Source organism: Bombus bifarius, unplaced genomic scaffold (assembly GCF_011952205.1).
Source record: "Bombus bifarius isolate JDL3187 unplaced genomic scaffold, Bbif_JDL3187 scf7180000008213, whole genome shotgun sequence".
Classification (NCBI taxonomy): Eukaryota; Metazoa; Arthropoda; class Insecta; order Hymenoptera; family Apidae; genus Bombus; species Bombus bifarius.
The window spans coordinates 2,734,743-2,745,780 of NW_022884516.1; the positions used below are offsets into that span (position 1 = coordinate 2,734,743).

The 11,038-nt window shown below is 35.3% G+C and overlaps 4 protein-coding genes across 8 annotated transcripts in view; 2 read left to right on the plus strand and 2 right to left on the minus strand.

Annotated features, from left to right (window-relative positions):
• Positions 1-4,330, minus strand: part of LOC117210800 (single-minded homolog 2) — a 31,106-nt gene extending 26,776 nt beyond the window's left edge. For 2 of the 3 annotated variants that reach the window (XM_033454147.1, XM_033454145.1), the window contains exon 1: positions 3,437-4,330. In XM_033454147.1, coding sequence (XP_033310038.1) covers positions 3,437-3,452 — 16 coding nt within the window. In that variant the 5' untranslated portion in view covers positions 3,453-4,330. The remainder of the gene's footprint in view (positions 1-3,436) is intronic. The other variant, XM_033454144.1, reaches the window with a different exon arrangement.
• A 2,059-nt stretch (positions 4,331-6,389) lies between these two features.
• On the plus strand, positions 6,390-8,508 carry LOC117210801 (CWF19-like protein 1). The gene is made up of 2 exons (XM_033454148.1): positions 6,390-7,973; positions 8,065-8,508. The coding sequence occupies exons 1-2, from the start codon at positions 6,690-6,692 to the stop codon at positions 8,362-8,364; spliced, it is 1,584 nt and encodes a 527-aa protein (XP_033310039.1). The 5' UTR covers positions 6,390-6,689; the 3' UTR covers positions 8,365-8,508.
• On the minus strand, positions 8,495-9,686 carry LOC117210802 (probable methylthioribulose-1-phosphate dehydratase). Its single transcript, XM_033454149.1, has 5 exons — positions 9,539-9,686; positions 9,350-9,444; positions 9,008-9,276; positions 8,703-8,904; positions 8,495-8,619 (listed from the first exon to the last, which is right to left on the minus strand). Exons 1-5 carry the CDS (start codon positions 9,569-9,571, stop codon positions 8,514-8,516), a joined length of 705 nt encoding a protein of 234 aa, XP_033310040.1. The 5' UTR covers positions 9,572-9,686; the 3' UTR covers positions 8,495-8,513.
• LOC117210803 (COMM domain-containing protein 10) lies at positions 9,594-10,988 on the plus strand. 3 transcript variants are annotated; one of them, XM_033454152.1, is made up of 4 exons: positions 9,594-9,677; positions 9,932-10,070; positions 10,286-10,649; positions 10,743-10,988. In XM_033454152.1, the coding sequence occupies exons 2-4, from the start codon at positions 10,042-10,044 to the stop codon at positions 10,941-10,943; spliced, it is 594 nt and encodes a 197-aa protein (XP_033310043.1). In that variant the 5' UTR covers positions 9,594-9,677; positions 9,932-10,041; the 3' UTR covers positions 10,944-10,988. The 3 variants fall into 3 exon arrangements, with proteins under 3 accessions (XP_033310043.1, XP_033310042.1, XP_033310041.1); XM_033454151.1 differs by having other exon boundaries at positions 9,595-9,681; XM_033454150.1 differs by lacking the exon at positions 9,594-9,677 and having other exon boundaries at positions 9,733-10,070.
• The last annotated feature ends 50 nt before the right edge of the window (positions 10,989-11,038 follow it).

Genomic DNA, 11,038 nt, shown 5'->3' on the forward strand with positions numbered 1-11,038 from the left:
CGTGTTTCTTTTTTTTCCTTACAATATTTCGCTCGAACAATCGCGATCATTCGTAGCGATTATTTTTTCTGGTAGTCATCGATCGTCGTAAATTCATTGTACGATTGTATCGAACGTATTTCCACTTCGTTACTATGAAACAATCGCTATGAACGGTAAAAATGAAAAAAAGAGAGACAAGCGAATAAAATCTGTTAAAAGGTACAATTACGAGACGAATAATTGCACGAGTAGAAGAGATGGAAAAATACGGATGAACGGTGGTTCTCGACTAGTCGCGTGAAATTTATTTACTTGTTGCGCTATAAACGAACGCGATAATGCTTGTACCGGCGATCTCGTGCCATTTAGAGGATGCAACGTCGTAAATCTTGATCGGACAAGCACCGACCGCGGTAGGAGGTCTCAGGGAAGTATCGGATGTCGTGTTTCTACACATGTCGAAACGCTTAAGTCGTTTTCACCTATCCGCCCGCTAAAACGAACATGTAACAGCTGGACCGTTTTGCGGTTTCTCTGATCCTAAGCGAGATCCCTCCGGAAAATGATCGCGATCACTTTTCTTATGTTCACGCCTTCGTTTCCTCTTCAAACAACGAGGAAACGACTTCCTAATCGTTAATTCTGTTACAATTCTCGAATTCTTCGTGTCTCGACTCGTTCTAACCGAAAAACGAATTTCTAATGTTTTAGGAAAATCTTTGACATAAAATTGAAACGAGACTCCGTTCCTTTTTGATTTTGTTCAAACGTAAAAAGATATCCAATGATAGAAAAAATACGACAGGCTGGAAGCAATAGAGTTAAAATTCGAGTGATTGATAATTACCAACGTAATAAAATAAAATAAAATTTTTGTTCCGAGGCTCGTAAAATCTGTCGATCGAGTTACCATGGACGATATGACGCTTGAAAGGGAATGGAACAGAGAATAGCTTTGTATCACGAAGCACGAGAACTCGAATGTAAATGACGTCTACGATACGCGTAGTCATTAACGAAGAAGTTTTTCTTTGGAAATAGAGAGCGCAGAGAGAAAAGGAAGGAAAAAGTAGGAGGCATAAAAATTCGTCGACAACGCTGTGACGTCGGGCAACCCGTGCACGGGGGTGATTCGTGTAGGAACGCGATTTTATGGGCCTCTGTATATTTGCTCTCTCGGTCTCGGGCGTTGAACGGCCAAGCCGTGATTTAACGACGTCGACAAATTTGATTTGTTTCCGATAGCAGGGACGGGAACGCGACAGACTAAATAAATTTTTGGCGCGAGTCTAATTTTAGAACCGTTGCATCAAGTAAATCGAAAGGTTGCAGGAGAAATAGAAACTGAACGTTTCTTTATCGTTGGTAACAACGAAGAAAGTCGTCGAACAGAAGTTGCCATTGTTGCCATTGCCATTTTTAAATTTCTACGAATTTGAATTTGCAAAATGTGATTATTCCGGGACTATTGTGTCGCGAAGCTGAGAGTCGGAATTACCTAAGTGATGTTTACGCACGTGCCAGGATGTTGCATGCTGTACACTCGTGCGGACTTTACAATCTTACTATTATTAGTTGCTGAAAACGTTTCAATTTCAAAGTATGTAACAGCGTTAATCGACGATCTACATTTAAGACGTCGTTCTAGCGAGAAGTGCGTCTCTGCCAGCAGCAAATAAACAATCCGTTCTATATCTAACTTGATCCTTTATTATTTTTCCGATAAAGATTCTCAGAAACTCGTACGAATAACGCCTTCGTCGCGTATCCTGAAATAATTTAAGCAAAATAAAAAAAGAAACAAACATCGAAATATCTCTAATAACGATCTCTCGCTCTTTCTCTTATTTGGATCAACCGAACCGGTTCAAGTTTCAGAATCTATTCTAAAACAACCGTGTGATGAAAAAAATAAAAAAAAAAAAATGCGACTCCTAAAGTGTTTCGCTGTAATACAAATACAGATCTACGTATTATGAATGACACATAGTTCGAAAAAAAGAAAAAAAAAGAATTTTGAAAATACGCAGTCGATGTTTGGAGGAGGAAAAAGAAGGAGAAAAAAGTGCAGCGACGGGTTCTGCAGCAAGATTTACGCGACAGCTGCGCGGACGCATAAGTTTTCTCTGTTTCGTGAGCCACGGAAGGGTACCGAGCAGGACACGGAAAAGGATCACGTTCGAGAACCGGACATTTTCCTTACAAATGACTCTAGGAAACGACACGCCCCTTGTCGTAACGGCACGTAACACGCGTTCCTATTTACTTTAGCAGCGTTTAGACGCGCCGAAAACGGTGACGCGTTTCGTTGCACCTATGACACGCACTGGTTATCTTGAAATAGGGTGCTGGGTTCATCCGTCTTGAGGTATCTTCGAGAACTCGATTTCCACCCCTTTCCCTTTCCTCCGGCAAATGTTTTCGAAACGAGGCACTTAAGTGATTAGAACGAACGTCGAACAAGCGTGAAAACTGACACGCGCGCCTGTTACGCGTTAATTTATCGCGTGCGTATCGCGTTCTCGATTCATCGATAGAGAACAAGCACGGTGAAACTGCTCCAAGGGTTTTTAATTCCTGCAATTTCTACTTGGAATAGAAGAATTATGCAATTCGTAACGAAAACAACGCTAGTCCGATTTTCCCCACTTTTTAGACGATAAAGCACCGTACAGTAACAGTAACAGTAAATAGTCTCGTCATAATTTAATTAGATACGTTTACAATTATTATATAATACGATGAACGTCTCGTTCGAGAAAATGGAAATACATTGGACCGATATAGAAAGATGCTTCGACGACGGTCGCTTTTGTCACGATGGATCGACGATTATGGAAATCCTAGTTTCTCAAGGAAGCTATCGAGAAAGGGGTGTAATATTGATTTTTGAATCTCTCGTGAGACATGCGGGTACCGTAACGTAATATGTATTGGGATACGTTCGACGGATATAGACGAACAATTTGCCAGCATCCGAACTACGGAGTCAAATTACACCTGTACGCGTGTAAATCGTTACGTTTTGATCAAGATCGGAAACGATCGACGCGACTGTTATTTTACGATTTGATTCTTGCTACTGCCTTTTCGGCAATTCCTCAAACCTTTTTCGCACGTTCGTCCTTTGAGAGACGCTTATCAAAGTATCGGAAGAGAATCGTTTGTACGTCCAAATTCATCGGGGGAAAAAGTTTGAGATCTTGTAAAATCGTTTGAATTTTCAGATCGAACTTGAGAAACCTCGAATTTGACTTTCAATTTGAAAATTTTCATTTCCGTATCGAACTCGCGTTTAAATCTGGATTTCTTTCGATTCCAAAGTATTGCAAGTTGCAAACAAACATACATATTTCTCTCTTCTACGATATTTATAAATTATATCTCGTACTTACCTTACGATTATTTATCAAATCAAATACGACAGTGTAGTAAATCCGACAATTTTACTTACCTTCGAATAAACCCATACTCTCACCGGTGTTTCACCGGGGAAAGAGTCAATTAGTCACCCTCGGTGCGAAAGTGATTTTGGCAGCGGGGACGTCTCAAAGAGCGAACACTTTGATCAAGCCGTCGGCACTTGACGCACTTCGGTCGTTCGCGGAATTCCATCGAATATTATTGTTAATCTCTTTACGTATCAACTAATTCTACCGATTACATCGTTGCTTTCAATCGTTACTTTACACCATTGTTAACCGTCCCATCTTACGAACGTTCAAGAGCAAAGTTCTTATAAAATGTTGGTAAAAATATTTTTCCACGTATACTGTTACAAAATGGATAGATATTTCACAGTCTTACGCACTTAACGTTCCTCGTATCAGGTTCGTTCGATTCTTAAGTCTTGAGAAAAATTACTTTTCACTTGCTCTCACGCACATCATCCGACGGAACTTCGATGAACGCAACTGGAAACCCTGGCTTCCGATTGTAACGCATCGAGGACGTGTCACTCTTTAACGATACTTGTTACATATGTATTAATCGATCTCAAATAACGGCCATCGTGTATAGCACTTACGTGTTGGAATAACGCGAGAACTATAAATATTTAATAGTTGGAACATTACATGTTATATATTTCGATATGTTTAAGTTATGATTTTATCAGTAATTAAATTCTAGGTATCTTTTCATCGTTCTTAACGTATTTGGTCCTAATTTAATTCAGTGGCAATTTTAATAAACGGTTTAAAATGATAATTTAGAAATTTCTTCATTTCTCTTTTAAGTCGAAACTTGTTTTAAACACGCGCGCTCGCTTTGAGAAAAAGGTATGTGCTGGCTGACGGTCGACGATCGAAAATGCGCGCGCTAGCCCTCTGGAAGCGGGAGTGCCCTCAAAGATGGCGCGACATCTTTTTTATCCGGGGGATGCACCTCGCGGGATCAATTCATTGGGCCGTGACTACGCGTGTGTACTATTAAAACAGTGCCGTACGCATTTAGGTATACAACTGGATGCACGGTGCATGCTGGACTCCCCACCGTACCGTGGACCAGCGTTCCTCCAACTTGCTACCCTTTCTTCCATCTTTCTCTCTCTGTTCGCGCCTCCCTTTCTATCCCTCTTTTCGTCTCACTCTCGTCGTCTCTCTCTTTCTCTTTGTTTCTCCGACTCCCTCTATCGTTCTGGATTCTGCAAAAGCTTTCGTCGTACCAACGCAGCCGCATAACCTCACGAGTTGCGCTTGTGGCAATGATTTCTAACGTAGGCGGTACTTAAGCCCCAGTTTCATCCCATCGTGACCTGATAAAGGCTTTCATCGGGATAACGCAACAATTATACGACGTTGTTCGCGTAGATTTCTATTCGGAAATGATTGGTATTAATCGTGAATAATTATATTTCTAGCTTTCATTCGATCGATCGTACGTTCACATTGAAAAATATGAGATTTTTACGGATTGTATCGGCGTTTTGCAGTCAGAAAGTTGAATAGAGGGTGGTTGAGAACCACTGAACTATGTATTACACCAAGCATTGTTATACGTCTAGATAACGCCTCCCGTTCTGATTGGTCGGTTGGGTGGTACCACATGCCACGCCTAGTGTCGACTCTATGTAAGTAACTATCCCCACCATAATTTTACTAGCACAGACGTACATACCAACCGTATCCGTTCGCTTCTTCTCGTTCTGTTTCATATGTATAATATGTCTCCAGCGTTGCTTCCGTTGCCGCCTCTCTTTGTCAACGGTCCTTTCCTCTTGTGTTTCTCTTTTTATTATTCCTGTTCGCCGCAGCAACTGGCTAGGTTATACGAATGTCTTATATATATATATATAAGTGCGGCTGTGTTCGCTGGTTTGTGTAAAGGTGTGTATTTATTTACACTTCTTTTCGCTACCAGCGAGCGCAGGGGTAAGTTTCCGCTGTTCTCCATATAAATTCTTCCGGTTTCTCTCTATTGTTCGCGGTCAAACATATTTTAAATAAATTCCAGAGGCCATCAAAGATCTTTGCATAAATTTTTCTAAAGATAATAATTTTATGACTTAAAGTTAATTATTTGCCACAAGAGATTTTTAGGTTATATAAAATTATCGTTCGATTCTTTGTGCATCCGTCAAGATTGAAATTGTTTGCTTTAAATTAGAAATACCGTCCTTGGAAATTTTCTTTACGGTCATATTTTTGATAGATGCAAAGTTGCGCACGGTTAGCAGGTAGGCAATAAAATTTTACGACGTGGAAATCGTTTCCAGATGTTGAGGATACAAGGTGGTCTATTCGTAACAAGTGTAGCCCTAAAACTACTATGCTATCGCACGAAAACTCACAACAAAGTATGTACATATCTACCTAGTAACTGAATGTTGGAAACTTTCTCTTACTTGACTTAATCTTGGTGTTAGAACCTCGATCTTTTATAGATAACTATCGTTTTAAAATATAGAATAAAGGTTAATTTATGAGTACGCAGAAAATTTTTATGATTTTATATTTTGTGTTCTTATGTACAAGTAAGTGATGTAAGTGATGTATACGTTAAATAATGATCTAAAAAGACAAATTTGTAACGTAATTGTCTGTTTCTATATTTAATATTGTTTGGGAAATATCAACAAGTATTACTGAATGACATTATGTACGTATCAACGATATTGTTTTACGATGTAGTTTGGCATCAAATCAGTGTAAACAATGTACAACAATGAAAAGTGGATATATCGACTGTAGAAAAGTATGTACTTTGCAAAGAATGAACGATTTCTTTAATGTCCTTTACCATCTTTATCATTTCCATCACTACCGACTCTACTACCATAGGCAATTATTTATTAACATATAAATGTGGTAATTTAAATAGTTATGCTTTCTAGTATCTCTCTTAATTATAGGAAATATAAAAGGATCTCTATCTTTTTCCAAGTGGATAAAACACGATGTTTATTCTCACTTAGTCTGGTACTATCATATAGTATCAGAATATTATAATAGGGACTTTAATTTACTACATTGAACTAGTAATCTTATAGTAACAAATTGAGATGTTTGGTATGCAGTTATTTAATTATTTCCGTTAAAAACGCGGTAAAACATTAGTCATGGAAAGTGTTAGTTTTATACAATTGAAAATGTTGAAATAATAATAATAGTAATAGAAAGCTATTTTAATTGTTAAATTCATGAATTTTTAATACTATTTCTAACCAATATTTATTGTGTATATATTTACTTACTGAAATTTAGGTTATGTTATTAAACATGACTGAAAAGCAAAAGGTATTACTGTGTGGAGATGTAGAAGGACATTTTAAATTTTTATTCAACAAAATTGATGCTATCAATAAGAAAAGCGGACCTTTCGACTTTTTGTTATGCGTGGGAAATTTTTTTGGCGAAGACAACGCGGAGCTTGAAGACTATAAAAGTGGCATGAAAAGTATACCAGTTCCAACTTATATTATTGGCGCTAACGAGGAAGTTGATTTAGTTAATTATCCAGATGTTGATGGTTGTGAAATTTGTCAAAATCTTACTTATCTTGGAAAACGTGGATTATATACTGCTAGTTCTGGACTTAAAATAGCTTATATCAGCGGTACAGAAAATAACTCGTTGAAAACAAAACCTACTTGCTTCAATGAAAATGATGTAATGTCAATTAAGCAAGCTTGTTTAAAAGGTCAACCTAGTTTTCGTGGAATTGATATATTAATGACTTCACCCTGGCCTGCTTATATTACAAATTTAGATCCTAATAAACCAAACTTGAAATATCAGGGTTCAAAATTAATTGCATGGTTGACTGCCCAAGTAAAACCAAGATATCATGTATCAGCGTTAGAAGGCATATATTACGAAAGACCTCCGTATAGGAATCAAAGTCTACAAGAAGGAAATACTGAAATTGCAACGAGATTTATAGCACTTGCTCCTGTAGTGAACAGTCAAAAAAGGAAATGGTTATATGCATTGAATCTGACTCCTGTTGACCGGACGCGTTTATCCGAGCTAATTATGAAAACTACAGATGAAACAAATATTCCATATCCCAAATCGATGCTATTAAGTGAACCATCTCTACAAAAATCAGAACAACCAAAGCATACACAATATTTTTATGATATGGAATCTCAAGAAACTACTAAAAGATCCAAATCTTACGGTGGCATTAATAAAAAAGTAAAACGAGAATTTGATCAAACAAAGTGCTGGTTTTGCTTATCCAGTCCTGAAGTTTCTAAGCATTTAGTAATATCAGTTGGGATAGAGGTATACGTTGCGCTTGCTAGAGGTGGATTGGTTGAGAATCATCTCTTAATTCTACCAATAACACATCATCAAAGTCTTTCTATTCTACCAAAAGAAGTAAAAGATGAAATTGAACAATATAAAGACGCTATAACCAATTATTATGCAACTTTGGACAAAGTACCTGTTTTCTTTGAACGTAACTTCAAAACATCTCATTGTCAATTACAAGCTGTACCTATTCATAAAAATCAAGCAGCAGCTCTGAAAGAAGCATTTGAGGTAAGCACTTTTATTATGATTGCTTAGATGTTGTAAAAATGTAGATATTATATGCTATGATTAGTAGATATTAATAATACTTTTGTTTTAGGAGATGGCACAATGTAATAATTTTAAAATATTGGAATTACCTCCACACACTGATTTACAGCAAATTGCACAACCAGGTGTTCTATATTTTTATGCAGAGTTGCCAGATAGACAAAAGTTATATCATAGGATAAAGAAAGACTTTCCACTTCAGTTTGGTAGGGAGGTATTAGCTTCAGACAGAATATTAGATCTTGATGATCGAGTTGATTGGAAAGATTGTCAATTGGGTCAAGAGGAAGAAATTGAGTTAGCAAAACGAATTAGAAGAGATTTTCAACCATTTGATTTGGATACTTAAAGATGTACAAAAGTTTAAGATATTAATACTATAGTAGGCATATATATATATATATATCTGTATATCATGGTTTCTGAAAAATATATAAAAATATTAATTTATTATCCTGTAAAAGTAATGAATAAAAATATTGTTATTAATTTACAATTTTATTCCTTATTATTATGTACATAATCTTTTGGAACTGCAGCTGGATCTAATCCACTTAGTTTCATTTGTAGAGCTATGTCAAATAGGTAATCATAACATTCCGTCCTAAATAGAGAAAGACATATAATAGATGAAAACAAAAGATATATTTAACGCATTAATAATATTAGTATTAAATTAATACACACATAGTTTTTGCTTGTTGCCATGTATCTCCCCAAACATAAACACCATGTCTTCTTACTAATACAGCACAAGTTTCTGGATAGGCAATGATAGTTTTTTCCAATTCATCTTTTAAGTCCTCTTCAAACGGAGTATTTTCTATTATGGGTACCACTAATTCTTCGTCGTAACGATATGCTTTTCCCAATTTTTGATTCCTTATGCCTACATTATATAATATCGATATATTTTCATAAATAAACGAAAGAGTATATACATATATATTATAATTACAAATACATGTAATAATATAATTATCATTTTATACCCTTTATCATCTCAAGATGGGTAACACGAAATTCTTTCCCAGGCCAATGTAATGTCACCATTACAGCAAATTTTGAATGGGTATGAATTACAGCTCCAGCATTTCTCCTTATATATGCACACATAAATAACGGAGTGCATTGAGATTTCTTCAACTTTTTCTCTACTGGTGGCAGTTCTAAATCATTTCCACTAATATCTTGTACAAACATTTCATCCGGACAAATGCGTTCTTTCTGAACACCGGATGGGGCAATATAAATTTTGTCTCTATAAATATAATTATTATTTTATATTAACATATTAACTTTAATATATAATATAAGAAGACAATATTATTTACTTGTGTTTAATAGATATTCCTCCACCAGTACCAGTTACCCATCCTAGATCATAAAATTGTTTACATAGTTCAGGAATTAAAATTCGTGGATGTTCCTGTAAAATAATAAAAGTATTAAACTTATACATATTGAAGTTATAATATCTATCTGAATAATTATTTTTAAAAAATAATTATTTTAAGTAGTACCTTGTCGTATTCTGTATAATCTGAGGACATCATTAATTATTCTGAAAAATTTCGAACTACCGTGTTGTTTTCTACACACTCATAATCTTATCTATGTACTTTGATCCAGTGATCACGGTATGCGCACGTGCATTAATGTGTGGGTAATAAACTTTTGATAGACCTTAAATTATTTTTTCCTAGATCTGGTTAGTCTTAGACCTAGTTACTTTGACTGCAGTATATATCTGTATAAATCATATTCATAGTACAAATACGATATAGTGCAAATTTTAATTAATGTTAAAATTATCAAGTGCACAGTTTCAGTACTAATATACCCACCTAAATACATGCATAATTCGTGATATAAGAATACAGCACACAACTAACTGCTATTTTTGAAAATTTCAGCGCTGATTAACTAAATTAATACTAAAGATGTAATGTCAAATCATGTTCATTGATTCCTTCAACTTTTTATTCTCAAGTTAGTCGCATAACCTATAAATGTGTCAAGTATCATGGCTTCGTGGATCACAGTGACACCGCGGTAGTATTTAAATCTTTATTTCTTATTAAATTGGTTCATTGTAACTAATGAATTATCTTAAAAACAAGAAAAATCTAAAATTTGCTGTGAGTGTTGTTTATCAAACATTTTTCTTTTTTTTGTTCGATAAACGACACTCACAGCAAATTTTAGATTCGTAGTATAGTAATCTCATATTTCAGTTGTTTCATCTAAATCGGCATTATTTGTTTTAGGCTCGAACGAGGTTTAAAAATAGCAAATCAGGTAGACAACAGTAAATTCCGCTTACTAATTAATCGTATTTGTCAGACGCTACAGTCTGCTATTGATACAAAAATATTCAGTGAAGAAGAAGAGGAAAAACTATTGGTTTCCTTGGATTTGAATAAGGATGATCTAACTTGCCTTTTAGATGCGATAATATTAATTTACAAACAAGCTACTTGCAATATTGTAAAACCACAATTGATGGAAAACACTTTGAAGGACACTTTTAAAACGGATGATGAGAAAATTCAAATATTTTTAAATGCATGGATTACATATAGTAAAGGAATAATCGATCATTTTAGACAGATGTCTATATTTCCTGTTCAGGTATGTCACGATGATAATGACCATCAGTAGTATCTACATGGATGGATGTAGGAAATAAGAACATGTATTTTATACTAATTTATTCTGTTTTAGGTTAAAGACATTGATTGGTGTTTAAATATTCAAGCTGCATCTTCCTCTATTAAAAAAGACGCGCGGCCAATGTCATTATTGCAGTTGAATTTGACAGGAGAAGAGGAATCAAAATTAACAGTGGAATTCGATAAAAAAGAACTCATAGATCTGTATCATAATCTAGAGAAAATACAGTCACAATTGGATGCTTTTAAATAGTATTTAGTTACTACTACTGCTACTACGCTCACACACACACATTATATATATATACATATATAGTTATTGTAAAAAAGGTTTATATTATATAAAAT

What these genes read in the sequence shown, in the direction of transcription:
- LOC117210801 (XM_033454148.1), top strand. Translation starts at nt 6,690, where the DNA reads ATGTTATTAAACATGACTGAAAAGCAAAAGGTATTACTGTGTGGAGAT. An exon ending in CTCTGAAAGAAGCATTTGAG is followed by an intron (nt 7,974 to 8,064) that starts GTAAGCACTTTT and finishes CTTTTGTTTTAG; the next exon opens with GAGATGGCACAATGTAATAA.
- LOC117210802 (XM_033454149.1), bottom strand. Translation starts at nt 9,571, where the DNA reads ATGATGTCCTCAGATTATACAGAATACGACAAG. An exon ending in GGAATATCTATTAAACACAA is followed by an intron (nt 9,277 to 9,349) that starts GTAAATAATATT and finishes TTATATTTATAG; the next exon opens with AGACAAAATTTATATTGCCC. An exon ending in TGGCAACAAGCAAAAACTAT is followed by an intron (nt 8,620 to 8,702) that starts GTGTGTATTAAT and finishes TTCTCTATTTAG; the next exon opens with GACGGAATGTTATGATTACC.
- LOC117210803 (XM_033454152.1), top strand. Translation starts at nt 10,042, where the DNA reads ATGGCTTCGTGGATCACAGTGACACCGCG. An exon ending in TGGATCACAGTGACACCGCG is followed by an intron (nt 10,071 to 10,285) that starts GTAGTATTTAAA and finishes TATTTGTTTTAG; the next exon opens with GCTCGAACGAGGTTTAAAAA. An exon ending in TGTCTATATTTCCTGTTCAG is followed by an intron (nt 10,650 to 10,742) that starts GTATGTCACGAT and finishes ATTCTGTTTTAG; the next exon opens with GTTAAAGACATTGATTGGTG.